Raw genomic sequence first — 14,975 nt, forward strand, 5'->3', positions numbered from 1 at the left:
AGTCTCAAACGCCTGGTCGGCTGCTGAGGAAAGCAATGAAACGGTAATTTGATAAACCTATTTTACGTAGCTCCATTCTCACCTAATCTCATGGTGAGCGTTTCTTTTCCCCTCGTGTTTCCGTCTCCTCTCTCTGAGACAGAATATACTGCAAAAAGAGAACTAAAAATAAGTAACATTTTCTTGAAATGAATGTATTTGCCCAGGGGTGTCCAACTCCAGTCCTCGAGAGCCAGTGTCCTGCAACACCTGAGTCAAATAATCAGTTAATTAGCAGGACTCTGAAGAACCTGACTGCATACTGAGGAGCTAATTGTGCTATTTGATTCAGGTGTGTGGGGCCAGGGAAACCTCTAAAAGTTTCAGGACACCGGCTCTTGAGGACTGGAGTTGGACACCCCTGTATTAGCCCATGATCTGAGCAGGTAAATAAGATTATTTGCCAATGGAATGAGTATTTATTACCCCTAAAATAAGATAATTAGATATACTGCACTTGCAATAAGATGATGGAGATGAATTGTTATGCCATTGGCAAATAATAATTTTTAGCTGCTCAAATCAAGGAAAAATACTCTAATTTCAAGAAAAATGTCTTATAATTAGTTCTATTTTTGCAGTGTAAAAAAAAGAAAAAGTTTCAGTACGGCGCTTCGGTGACTGCTCACCCTCCCTTCTCGTTTCCTCAGTGCTGGAGGGGTTCAATCTTGGCAGGGTTTCCCAGAGAAAATGGGGGGGGATCCTGGCGGTGGTGGGCTGGTGGGTTGCGGAACGGGGAGTTGGAAGCGAGGAGCGATGCCGCTCGAAGGAGAGGTGCGGTCTTACACTGGGTGCCTCAGTATGCGTTAAGCTAATAACAGCTGCTGCATTAGCTTATTAGACCTGTAGGTTTTATTCTAGACGGGAACTTTACCGACCTTTTTTAGGTTGCTGTCAAACATCGAGGCATTTAAAACAAACAACGCTCGGCAAGTATAACCCGGCGCCCGGCGGGCTTAGAATACGCTGAGGGGAACTCATATTAGTTGAAAAAGGTCTCCAGATGACAATATTATGATGTATCGCAATAAGTTTTAGAAATTTTTTTTTGCTATGGTGACAGGCCTACCTGGAAATTGAAGCTCCTCTGGTAAAATTGTATCAAAGTGCGCAGAGGGCCGTCCGAAATCCCGCGCAGCAGCTAAAAGTCCCTGCGGTGGAACAGGGGCTAATGTTGTCTTGGAGAACCAAACGAGGCCGTTCATCAGTCGCAGGAAGGTTATTAGCTCGTTGTCAAACAGGTCAAAGCCTTTCGTTCCGTAGAGAAACATTAATTTTTCACCAGCGGAATGTCTTTAAAGGAGCTGCCCATCCTGTCACCGACTGTTTCAGCGTCTAATCCAAAAAAAAACAAAATAAAAAAAAAAGCCGGAGTTCCGCATCAGTCGTATATGGTTACGTTCACCGCAGTTAATACACTGAACAGGTGTGGTTTGTGTGGGAGGATTGAAGGAGAAGGTCTCTTCTCTCTAATGAGAAAATTATAGTATGGCCGAGGTCGGGAAAGTTATGTCTGAATAAACCACCGAGACATCTGGAACAATCTCCTTTGGACGGATGAGAAGATAGTAGAGATTTCTGGTCGTCACCGTGATGGCTGATTTTTATTTATTTTTTTATTTTTTTGCAGCCATAAGACCTGGGTGCTGGTGAAGATTCTCAATCATCCAGGTCATGGTCATTCCAAAAAAAGTAAATAAACAAAGCAACTGGACTTGTTTTCCGTAGTTGAAGACGTTTCGCTTCCTGGAGAAAGCTTCCTGGACAGGAAGCAGAATGTCTTCAACAAAGGAGAACAAGTCCAGTTGCTTTGTTTTTTTTTTACTTTTTTTGGAATGCATAAGACCTGGGCATCTCATAGAGTCAGCTGTGGGATCCTCTGTGTACCAAATTGTTTTAGAGTCGGTGAGAACATCTCTGACGAACGTGGCTTGTCCCAAAGTGGGTCATCACAGGACGAGGACCCTTAAAAACAGTATCAGATGTTCAACAGGAACGGCTGAGAGTGGAAGCTCTGCTCAATATGGTCAAATAACGTTGCCCACCTGGTGTGAAAATCCCTTCATCACTTGTCACTGACACACACGGCGGTGACTCGGCAGTCTCACACACGCGTGGAGGATGGCACTCGGTTTGTGGAACCTTCGGCGCCTTTATTCCCCGTACCCTGTCAAGGTGATAATTAATGCCTACAGGAGCTCGTGCGGCGCGTCGCACACCACAAGTGGTTAGCCGCGGTGGAATCAACAGGTTTTTCCGCCGCAGAAGGTCGAACTCACACGAGCTCCGAGGCTGTTTGCAGAGAGGAGCGATCATGCGGCGAGACGTGTTATGGGAGGATCAGGTTGGATCTAAGACAACACGTTGGTTATGCTGTCCAAATATGAGCTTGCCTTATAAAAAAAAAAAAAAAAAAAAAAGAAGCTCGGCTTTGTGGTTCCTTTGTGAAAAGATGGGTGCTTTTATCCTCTGTTAACTAAACAAACCTACATTTTCTGTGAGGATGTGATCCCAGTGTAATGCGATGCAGTAAAAAAAAAGGAGACGAAGTCTTAAAGAAGTCACCGCAAGCCAGGGGAGATATATTAGCTTATCTCCCGCAGACACGACTCCCGCAGCGGCTGGCGGTGATGAATCCTGTTGTTTTCTTTAAAGCCAGTGTTATCTCGTTTTTTTTTTCCGTCGGCTTTACACAAGTTCTCAACCCCGTCCACAGTGACCTGTCGGCGGCTCGCATCAAGACGAAACCATGGGGAACACAAGCAGCGAGAGGGCCGCGATGGGCCACGGCGAGAAGGCCCAGCGGAGGGACAGCCGCGGCATCAAAGAGGGGGACAGGCCCAAAATCCTCATGGACAGCCCCGAGGATGCCGACATTTTTCACGGAGAAGACATGAAGGTATATGCGCCGATGTTTACTTAAGAGGAGCGTGTTGTTGCTTTCTCGGTGATGTGAAATCCAACTCTTCAAATTAAAGTAGGCACTGGAACATTTTTTTTTCAACTACTTTAAGGGCTAAATCTTTTGAATTTAACAAACAGAGCTCTTTAAATGATAAAAAAAAAGATATCTAATTTGTTGAAAGTATTGTCAGAGTTATGACTGATAATAAGGCAAGATAATCACAATTATGGAGAATAGGAAAGGAATTGGAAACTGAAAAAGCATTTACAAATTAAAGGACACATCAAAAAGAATGTTAAAAGGACGCTAACTTTTTTTTAATTATTAAAATAGGTATCAAAAGGAAACTTTGAATGTATTTAGGTGGATAATAGATCCGTCCGTCCGTCCGTCTTCTTCCGCTTATCCGGGGTCGGGTCGCGGGGGTAGCAGCTTCAGTAGGGAGGCCCAGACGTCCCTCTCCCCAGCCACTTGGGCCAGCTCCTCAGGAGGAATCCCAAGGCGTTCCCAGGCCAGCCGGGAGACATAGTCCCTCCAGCGTGTCCTGGGTCTTCCCCTGGGCCTCCTCCCGGTGGGACGTGCCCGGAACACCTCACCAGGGAGGCGTCCAGGAGGCATCCTGACCAGATGCCCGAGCCACCTCAACTGGCTCCTCTCGACGTGGAGGAGCAGCGGCTCTACTCTGAGTCCTCCCCGGATGACTGAGCTCCTCACCCTATCTCTAAGGGAGAGCCCAGACACACTACGGAGAAAACTCATTTCAGCCGCTTGTATCCGGGATCTCGTTCTTTCGGTCACGACCCAAAGCTCGTGACCATAGATGAGGGTAGGAACGTAGATCGACCGGTAAATCAAGAGCTTCGCCTTTTGGCTCAGCTCTCTCTTCACCACAACGGATCGGTACAGCGCCCGCTTCACAGCAGACGCTGCACCAATCCGCCTGTCGATCTCCCGCTCCATCCTCCCCTCATTCGTGAACAAGACCCCAAGATACTTGAACTCCTCCACTAGGGGCAGGACATCCTCCCCAACCCGGAGAAGGCACTCTACCCTTTTCCGGTTCAAGACCATGGTCTCGGATTTGGAGGCACCGATTTTCATCCCGGCCGCTTCGCACTCGGCTGCGAACCGCTCCAGTGAGAGCTGTAGATCACGTCCTGATTAAGCCAATAGGACCATGTCATCCGCGAATAGCAGAGACGCAATCCTAAGGCCACCAAAACGGATCCCCTCAACACCTTGGCTGCGCCTAGAAATTCTGTCCATAAAAGTTATGAACAGAATCGGTGACAAAGGGCAGCCTTGGCGGAGTCCAACTCTCACCGGAAACGAGTCCGACTTACTGCCGGCAATGCGGACCAGACTCTGACACCGGTCGTACAGAGACCTGACAGCCCTTATTAAAGGGTCCGGTACTCCATACTCCCGAAGTACCCCCCACAGAATCCCCCGGGGGACACGGTCGAATGCCTTCTCCAGATCCACAAAGCACATGTAGACTGGTTGGGCAAACTCCCATGCCCCCTCCAGAATCCTGCTGAGGGTATAGAGCTGGTCCAGTGTTCCACGGCCAGGACGAAAACCACACTGCTCTTCCTGAATCCGAGATTCGACTATCCGACGGACCCTCCTTTCCAGAACCCCTGAATAGACCATACCAGGGAGGCTTAAGAGTGTGATTCCTCTGTAGTTGGAACACACCCTCCGGTCCCCCTTTTTAAATAGGGGGACCACCACCCCAGTCTGCCAATCCAGAGGAACTGCCCCCGATGTCCACGCAATGTTGCAGAGCCGCGTTAACCAACACAGCCCCACAACATCCAGAGCCTTAAGGTACTCAGGGCGAATCTCATCCACCCCCGGGGCCTTGCCACCGAGGAGTTTTTTAACAACCTTGGCAACCTCAGCACCAGAGATGGGAGAACCCGACCCAGAGTCCTCAGGCTCTGCTTCTTCAATGGAAGACGTGTTGGTGGGATTAAGGAGGTCTTCGAAGTATTCCGCCCACCAACGCACAACGTCCCGAGTCGAGGTCAGCAGCACACCACCCCCACTCTAAACAGTGTTGGTGCTGCACTGCTTCCCCCTCCTGAGACGCCGGATGGTGGACCAGAATCGCTTCGAAACCGTGCGGAAGTCTTTCTCCATGGCCTCTCCGAACTCTTCCCACGCCCGAGTTTTTGCCTCGGCGACCAGCCGAGCCGCCTGCCGCTTCGACTGCCGGTACACATCAGCTGCTTCCGGAGTCCCACAGGCCAAAAAAGCCCGGTAGGACTCCTTCTTCAGCAGATAATAGATGCCAAATATTAAATTTTCACTCTGTTGTGGCCAGTTTAATGATGTCAGACAGAAATGTCCGATGATTTCCAAGAACAGACTCCGGAGCACAGCGCTGCGCTTAGCGGGGTCTGCCTCCGCCTCCTGGGCAGGGAGTCACCGTCATGGCGGGGTCTAGTTAAGGTCCTGCGGGGTATCAGATTTCCATCAAACTTCCTAATTAGGGATGTTATTATTCAAAAAAACATGCCAGAATAATTCATTTGAATGAATGGGATACTGGTTTAAACATGCTTTTTGCAGTTTAAACCTACCCTAAATGCCCAGTCCGTGAAAAATGATCAGTACTTCATTACTTTTTATTAAGTTCAAACAAAAGTCTCTTGCGCTGTCCTCAGATTAAAAACAGCTGGTCTTTCAATCAAAAAAAAAAAAAAAAAAACACAAGTTGTGCGTAAATTGCATTTAAATTTAAGCAGAAAAACAACCGCTGAAAAAGAGATGTCATTGAGGCGACTCACTGGCTCGTGAGAGATAACTGTTTTTCCAAGTGCCGAAGTAAAGGTACAAAACACAGGTGTATCTGTTGTCTGGATCTGACGTGTGTTTCAGGCTCCTCTGGGGAAGGAGGAGTTCCTTGCATGGCAGCAAGACATCGACGCAGAGGATAAAGGCCCCACTTTAGACCGACCAACGGTGTTTCGCTGGACAGGGGACGGAAAAGAGGTCTACATCTCAGGCTCCTTCAACAACTGGGCCAACAAGATTCCCCTCATAAGAAGGTGGAGCCATGTCCTAAACTCAGCTGTTGCATCCTTTGCTAAGTTTGTGATATTTTATTGTTAAAAATACTGACAAATCCATTGAATGTCCTTTCCTTTTTTATCACCTTTCCAAGTCAGAACACGTTTGTGGCAATCGTAGATCTCCCAGAGGGAGAGCATCAGTACAAGTTTTATGTAGATGGCCAGTGGACCCATGACCCCACTGAGGTAAGCAGCTACATCTGTAGAGACTTTTTAGTTTAAACCATGTGTTCTTCTTGATTCATCTTTTTACTGGGTTTAGCTGTAAAATGTTAGCTAAATTAGTGGTTTTGATCATTTCTGCAATTAAACCATGGAAGGATTTCTGCTTCGCTAATTCAATTCAGTTCCAAAATACTTTATTTATCCCAGAGGGGAAATTAAATGACAAATTAATGACACACTTTGACAAATTGACACACTTTGAAGCCAATTAGAGCTGAACCCCCTCAGGTTGTGGCAGCCACACCACATTTTTTGCCGGGAGTGCAAATTTTCAAGTTATTTTATGCTTGTTTCTCAAAAAAAAAAAAAAAGGGTCCTTGTCATCCGAATTAGTTTAAACATCGAATTAAATGTTAACCATGGGCATATGAATGCAAGGAATATGGTATTGGCTTATACGTTATCTGTGATGTTTCTTTATCTGATTGTTTTGCGACTTTTAACAGCCTATTGTGACCAGCCAGCTTGGCACCGTTAACAACATCATCCAGGTGAAGAAAACCGACTTTGAGGTGTTTGATGCTCTGATGGTGGATTCCCAGAAATCCTCGGACGTGTCAGGTGAGCGCTAACAACAGCGGACAACAATTCACTGAAGCAGATTCAAGTTTGTGAAAAGCATAAATTTAATACCACACAAGCAAGTCTTGATTTTAGCTTTTGTTGCTGCGTAAATTGATAGGGTTTAAAGTTAACATGTGGCAAAAGATTATTTAAAAGCCTTAAACCATGTTTTTGCAGTAGCATAATGCCACAATGAAAAAAATTGTAAATAGTGGAATAACTGTTTAACAAAGTCACCAGTGGAAAATATAAGTATAGGAGAATATAACTTAGCTTTCAAATGTTTTTTTTGCAAATAAAAATCTGAATAGTGTGGCATGCATGTGCCACACTATGGCTTTGCGCTTCTAGATAACTTCTGCTTATTCTTCTTTGCACAAAACCTCAGAGTCAGATTGGATGGATAGTTTTTGTACACATCAATTTTCAAACCTTTATCTGTTTAAATTGAAATTATCCAGGCCAACCGGCACTTTGAACGTGCTTTGATCTAAACAACGGCATTCTTTCTCCGCCATAGGTTTAGGATTGTCGCCTTTCTGGAAAGAGAAACTCAGGTGTTTTACAGCCTCTAACAGCTTGTGTTTCAGTACTGCCCATATTTAGTCCCTTCAACCCTCCCATCAACTCTGATACGCAGCTCTTCCCCTGCTGGAAACAGATAGCCTACTGATCCTATCATGCCGCTACCACCATGCCACCCCCCACCCCCCACCCCCATATACACACACTCGCACACAAACATGCATGCATGACTGATGGGAGCAGAATTGTGTTAATTTGCAAGCATCTGTTCTTGAATTCCTGTAGATGACAGCATTATGTGTTGCTTTTTGAGAATTTTTTTCCTTCCTGTTGTCAGATACATTGTATTTAAGTGATTTCTGGATTCTACATGTTCGGCATGTTGTTGCACCGTGTCAAAATATTAAAAGTTCAAGGCATCTGAATACTTATGCAAGACAGTATTTTTAGCGTAAAAGCCAATATTATTTAGCTTTATACAGAGGAAGATGTAAAACATTTTTGCTTTTGTCTAACCACTCCCACCCTTCTCTTATTAGATCTGTCCAGCTCTCCTCCCGGCCCATATCATCAGGACGCTTATGTTCCTAAACCGGATGAAAAGTTTAAGTCTCCACCTATACTCCCTCCTCACCTCCTCCAAGTCATCCTCAACAAAGACACGGGAATATCTGTAAGCGGACAGGATTCATTTGGGTTTGCTCTCATTATTATTTCTACGACAGATCGTTGTGGAGCAGCGCCGTTGTTTTCCCTTATCTCTCTGTTTGTTTCTAAAAGATATGTTTTAAATTACTCGGGCCGTTTAGATGGAGTGCATCTAGAGTAAAACATAAATCTGTGTCGGTTTCTTATTATTCGTTTTTTTTTTTTTTGTCTTTCCCTTATCTTCAGTGTGACCCTGCGTTACTTCCAGAGCCGAACCACGTCATGCTTAATCACCTTTATGCACTTTCAATTAAGGTAAAGTTTGTGCCTGTCTGAATTGCGCAAGCTAATTCTTTGCGGCTCATGTGTCCACTCAACGTGTGGCTGCTGGTGTGGAAAATCTTTGTGAGAAACGAACAGCTTTCACTGTGTTTTTCCCAGATAGTGTCAATAGCTGCCATGGGTAGCGGGCACGTGCGCTCGGTCCGCAGAGCAGGTCGTTTCTGTGGAATGCCATTAGTGATAAGAAGCTGGCATAAGGAGAGCAGGACAGGCTAAAGGACAGATAATTGCCCTTGTTGAGGGTGGAAAAACAACCAGAATGTACTTGCCAATATATAAATAGAGGCAGCAGCTTGAGACCTAGAGGGGGAAAAGAACAAACAAGCAGTATTCATGTGGGAGGAGCTTAACACGATGTTCTATTCGGGCAAGGGTGTGATCATTAGGTTTCTGACTGTTTCAAAAAAATGTGGCCTGACATGTTGAGTTGGGGTTTTTGTTTTGTGACAGTAGTCAAACAGTGGTTCAACAGAGATAAAAAAAAGCTTCATAGACTATATAAACACTTCACTTCTACCACTGGTGTCATAAGGATTTCAGATTCCCATGCATTCATCTACTTTAGGTCTCTGCTAAAACTTAATTACCTTTATCTTGTTTCTCTCAAAAGTAGATCATGTTACATTTCAGAGCTCCGACAAATAGCTTAATAAAAATACCAGGGGAGGATCTAATCGCTGTCACATTCAAAGACGCAAAACATAAAAATACAAATATAAACTAAATAACGCAAAAGCAAAAAAAGGGTTGTGTGTATTTTCTAATAAAAGCTTTATGCTGGCAGCAGTCCTAAGTAATATCAGGAGGGGTTTGATTTTACAAAACTGGGGGATTATATTACAAGATGTTAAATTAATTTACCATAAATAGAGCCCATGATGATGTATGTATTTTACATAAACTAAAATGACAGGAAATAGAAGCTTTTCCTTTATGTAAAAATGCAACATGTTTACATACTGTGCAAAACCAATTATACCCAATAAACAGCCACAAACATGAATGTATTTTTGGTAGGAATGTAAATGATGAATAGACACAAAGTACTGAATAATTGTGAAACGAAATGAAGATCAAGGAAAAAGGATAATAATAAGGTTGTGGAGAAGCTTAAAGCACGGTTAGATTATGAAACAGAATCCCAAGCTTAAAGCATTTTAAAGAGCATTCTTTAATCCAGACCTCTCAAAACAGAAAACAAAAATGCACAACTACAAAGCGACAAAGACACGGCCATCCACCTAAACTGACCGGCCCGGGGCGTTAATCAGAGAGTAGGTCTAAAGGCCCGTGGTAACCCTGGAGGAGCTGCAGAGATCCTCAGCTCAGGTGGGATAATCTAAGGACGGCAACACTTTCAGACGTGCATTCAACAAATCTGGCTTTTTAAAAAAGATTAGCTAAAACCATCATTGAAGGAAGGTTATAAGAAGTCCTGTTTTGCAGTGTGCAGACGAGCCACGTAGGCAACACAGCTGACATGTAATAGAAGTACTGCAAAATGTTATAATGAGATAAAAATTATGCATGGTATTCAAAAGTTCTTACATATAAATATCTGAAAAGTTCAGCCTCTAATTGTATTTAGCCCAATTTACTCTGGTAACCCTAAATAAAATCCATTGTAACCAACCAGTGCAAGCTCAGAATCTGTGGCAGGATTAGAAATTTGATGTCCACAGACCATCGCCACCCAATCTGACCGAGCTGCATGTATTTTTGCAATACATACAGCTGGAACGGGGAAAAAACTTTCTGTCTCTAGATTTGCATAGCTTACCGAGGCGTAATTGAAGCTAAAGATGTTTCCAAACTTTATTGACTGAAGGACACTAAATGCACCACTGTTTTTATTTTTAATTTGTTAGAAGTATTTTCCATCCACTAGTGGCTATAACATGACAAATTATTATTACCCTTAATGCTGCGTTCAGACCAAACGCCTTTTGAGCATCAAGGGCGTCGAGTTTGCATTCAAAGTTTATGGTGGCTGCGTGTTTTGAAGGTGTCAGCGCATTTTGTGCTACAAATTTGGCTTGACGTGCGTTAAGCGCCTCTAGAATGGCCCGAGCATGAGTTTGAAAATCTGAACTGAAGGATGCGGTGAGCCAACCAATCAGAGAGACTCTGACTCCGCTAGGTGGCGTAGTGGGGGATCTTCCGACAGGAAAAATATTTTTACTTCAGGTTACCGATAAATGGTAACATCGAGATGCCAGCTAATGTGAGACAAGTACTTATCAGGTGAAATGGGGCGCCTGTAGTTGGTGTCCTGGTGGGAGATGCGGGCACCGGTTGTAAAACTGGGCTCGTGTGAGACATAAATAGCGCTGAAAGCGACCCTCGTCAGCGCGCAGCTCCTGTAGCAGTTGCTGAAACTCAAAGCTCGAAATGCCGCTGAATTATCGGGTGAATCCAAACATGGCGCAGGTTATATTATATTATTCAGTAAATAAAGCCAGGCCACTCGCTCGATTTCATCTGCAATCTTCCAAAGCTTCCAGCAAACAAAAGAACAGGGTAGCTCCTTCCAGCAGGCGTCAGATTTTACGCATACAAGCGTCCGAGTGGAGGCGTTAGACGCCTTTGTGACGCTGAAAAGGCGTTTGGTCTGGACGCAGCAAAAGGGGTATAGGGACTGCTTTGAACTCCTAATGACCTCATGTGTTACAACTGTAAGTTTGTATTTCATTGTTACTGAAACGTTCAAGAGTAACCTTTCCTATGTGTTGTTTTCATTTGGTCACAGGATGGAGTGATGGTGCTTAGTGCGACGCATCGCTATAAGAAGAAGTACGTCACCACTTTGTTGTACAAACCCATCTGACAGCCATCTGTTTTCGTTCCGCCGGCGTGTGGCGCCGATTGGACTCAAGAGTGTGTGAAATATTTCTTCCAAGCTTTTCTCTTTCTTCCATGAACTAGAAAAAGTTAGAGAACACCTGCTTCATATCTAGCCCTCGCCGGTGTCACCTGGTCACTTTAGTCTTAGTTGAAGAATGACTCTGAATGAGATGAAAGAAAATTGATTTTTATTTTTTTTATTCAAGCACAGTCACAGAATTTTAATTATTTAGAGATGGGGATGAGGTGACGGTACATAACAATAAATGGCACACTTAGAAAAGGCACTAAAATCCAATCTTCAAACGTCCTAAACATTTCAAATGTTATTTTTATAAATATGCTTTAAAAAGGTCCGATTATTGATGACCGATGACCCGAAGCTTTACGAACTTCTGACAACAGCAACACTTTTTTTCTTGTTACAGCTAAAACTTTTAACATTTATAACTAATACGGGCTTGTTCTTCTTCTTTTTTTTTTTTTTTTACCTTTAAAAGAGTTGGAAATCCTCAAGCTAGGGTTTAATCAAAAGGTGTATGTGAAGACATGCAGGAGCAGACTGCCATAGTTAAGGAATATCAGTCTTATCTAGTCAGCCAAGGAGATTACTTAGAAGCTCAGGCTGACAGTTGTTGAATCTTATCAGGCGAAAGCCTCAGACAAGGTTGCTGTCTGTTTCAGTTTCATCTTCCACCGAGTAAAGAATTGTGGGTAATCAGCCGTTGCTAACAGACTTGCATCCAGCCCCCTCAAAAAGTAACAATCCAATGCCTTCGGAGATGGTGCCATGTGTAGGGCCCATGCTTAAAGCAACACTGAGCAATACTGTGAAGGTTGCAAGGAGGAAACCCACTGTTCTACAAAGAGATCATGGCTCTGACAAACCAGAAGTCTGATGGGGAAAAAAATAGGACAAAAAGATGATAAAACTTTAGAGTGTAAGAATAGCATTGAGTCTGCCTGAGTCAGGAAAGGAAGAGAAAAGAAAAGCAGCTGATTGAGTGATCAATCCATGGAAAATGATGAAGAAGTCTGTCTTTACATTTTCTTAAACATGGCTCACCAGTTTTGATGATCACATAAATGCGGAATGGTACCTAATAAGATTCAACAAACACACTTAACCTTTTGTAAACATAGATATTTCTTCCCAAAAATATATTTAAGAATAATAAAAGGAAACCTAATGTCAAGGTTTAATCATAGTTTGGAAAAGAAAAACAGCAAATAGTTGGCAAATCTTTTGAGCACTACTGAGAACAGATGAGCTAGTATCTAGTATCTGTATTATTGTGAACATCTACATAAGGTTGTTAATGTCTCAATTATCTCATTCCCATGTAAAGTGCCTGTGACATGACTGTTTTAAGATTAACTGAATTGAAAGATAACATTGACAAAACTGTTTTGACATAAATATACGGATTAAATAAATGGTTGTCACTAAAAGGATTCTTTTTAGATTCTGTTGCGCTCCTTAATGACGTAAAAGGGGCACCCTGGCGCATAAACCGACCGCTCCTACAATGACTAACAACTCTTGGACCCCGTCTGAAAATGACACCCTTCCCAAAACGAACAACAAAGTATGCTCTCTTCTCCCTGAATATTTTCATTAATTTCCGTGAGGTGGGCAGTGCTTATAGGTCACGTCACACAAAGGATTGTGGGATACCTTAGGCCTTCTTAGCGCCAGTAAGGGACGTTGCAGGGTTCCTAGGCAGAACTAGCCGCAGTAGGAAGCATACAGGCTACTTTTCCTACCTCCTTCCTTCCTGACTGCAGTATTCGGACAGCACTTATCATGGCGACACACCTCCGCTTTGGCTAAAGAGTCCTTACTCTATAAGGGTGTTCAGATTGAGCCTTACCTTTCTGTAGAAATATATAGAGCCAAGAGCTCCCCCTGGAGGTTAAGCTGCACAGCAAGAAGCAGCAGCAGCAAACTCAGCGGATTTTTTTTTAATTATTATTTAGCAGATGATACCTGGTTTTATAATTTTGAAACTTTACATTGGAATATTTATATAAACATTCTTTCCAATATATTATATTTAGCCTTGATTATTTATTAGACGTGTTTTATTACAAGTACCTGTGAAATCATGGCAAGTGTTAGAGGGCTGTCAAGAAGTTTATCAAGTTGTAAATACCCTGACTGACTTTGAATAACATTTTTCCCAAAATCAACGCCCAACATAAACATCAAGCAACACCCAGGATTTCCCACCGTACTTTTTGGAAGTTTGGGTCCTGGGTACAGTCTACAATGAAACAGTACAGTCTACAATGAAACAGTACAGTCTGAAATGAAACATCATGCAGATGCAAATGAGTGATAATGACTCACTATTTTCTGGTGGTTACTCTTGTGCAGATTCTGATAAGTCAGCTGATAGTTGACTGAGCTATTTTTACAGAAACGAAAGACTCCTTCATACTTTCTGTTTTGTCAACCATTGTAGCTGCGGTCAGTTTATGTGCCAGGGTTCCCTTTTTACTTCATAAAGGAGCGCAACAGAATCTCAAAAGAGTCCTTTTTAGTGAGATTTATGACCATGTATATCAACAACCATTTAATCTGCATAATATTGTTGTCAAAACAGTATTGTCAGTGTTATCTTTCCATTCAGTTTATCTTAAAACAGTCATGTCACATACACTTTAAATACCTGTATTTGTACATTGATTTCTAGGAGTATATTTGCTTAGAAGAATATCAAAGCAATAATGATTTGATAGGACACTGAAGTGTTTTTAATTGAAAATAAAGAAATGTAATCATTCATTGTGCTGATAGAAACATGTATAAAGAACGTTAGTGTTTTCTTTCCCATGGTTGAGAAAACAAGAAGTCACCAATCAAGAATGTGAACCTTCAGGTTTTGGACTGAAAATATGCACTGAGGCAGTTCTCTGTGTTCTCTTCTGCTGTTTATGTTGAAGGCGAAACGTGCCGAGCACATGGGACAGAGTTCATATATTTTATAGAGTATTTACAATGATCTTTAATTTAAATCTTAGTTTTTATAGATTATATTGTTGATCCAGGATGTTTGTATTTTGTTGATTGCCTTGTTCGGTTCAAAACCATTCCACTCAAACAAAGGTTTTAGCACTTTGATGATTTGATGTTGAATTTGTGCACTGATAACATGACAAACGTATCGGCGGTGTAGTACTGATACCACTGTCATATTCTCTTCGCTTTTCTGCATGATGGAAAGATTAAATTCAGATCACATCAATCTGTTGACCTCTGTGTTGTTAATCATGGAATATAGCATTGCCTTAAAAGTTAACTTTTAAATTCATAGCAATCCCTTCTCCTAATCAAGCATGTGGCAACAATTGATTGCTATCTTTGCAGCCACCTTATACTGGTGGCAACAGTGTAGAAGTTTATTAGTCAGGAAATTGCTTCAAGGAAATAGCTGCACACCCAACCCCTATGTTGGGGTGGGTGAATGGTTGAATGACTGACTGCAGTGCAAAGCGCTTTGGGATCGTCGGACTTGTCTCTTTTGATACAATTATACCTTACCTCTAACGTGATTGGTATTTCTGCAAAAACATAATTTAGTTCCTATATTTCTATATTCCTATATTTAAAATATGCCCTCTGGTGGAGGCTCTATCTAATACAGATGGTAAGTGTTGGTCTTTTTCAGGAGTTAATATTGCTGCCTGCACCTTTAAGAAGCTGAGCTTGTTAAGCTGAAGCTGAGCTTCATTATAATGTCCTACATTTGGAATATTTAGAGAAGGTAACAAAAAAATAGAGGCTGTTTTTCAAA

At 42.7% G+C, this 14,975-nt stretch overlaps 1 protein-coding gene across 1 annotated transcript; it reads left to right on the forward strand.

Moving 5' to 3' along the window:
• Positions 1 to 2,755: 2,755 nt before the first annotated feature.
• prkab1a (protein kinase, AMP-activated, beta 1 non-catalytic subunit, a) lies at positions 2,756 to 14,426 on the forward strand (the record flags this gene model as incomplete). The annotated part of the gene is given in 7 exon segments (XM_036140092.1): positions 2,756 to 2,938; positions 5,834 to 6,003; positions 6,120 to 6,213; positions 6,699 to 6,813; positions 7,881 to 8,014; positions 8,236 to 8,304; positions 11,081 to 14,426. Coding segments are annotated over 7 exon segments (810 nt in total). The 3' UTR covers positions 11,159 to 14,426.
• Positions 14,427 to 14,975: the final 549 nt, after the last annotated feature.

This window comes from Fundulus heteroclitus, chromosome 8, assembly GCF_011125445.2.
Source record: "Fundulus heteroclitus isolate FHET01 chromosome 8, MU-UCD_Fhet_4.1, whole genome shotgun sequence".
In the NCBI taxonomy this organism is placed as follows: Eukaryota; Metazoa; Chordata; class Actinopteri; order Cyprinodontiformes; family Fundulidae; genus Fundulus; species Fundulus heteroclitus.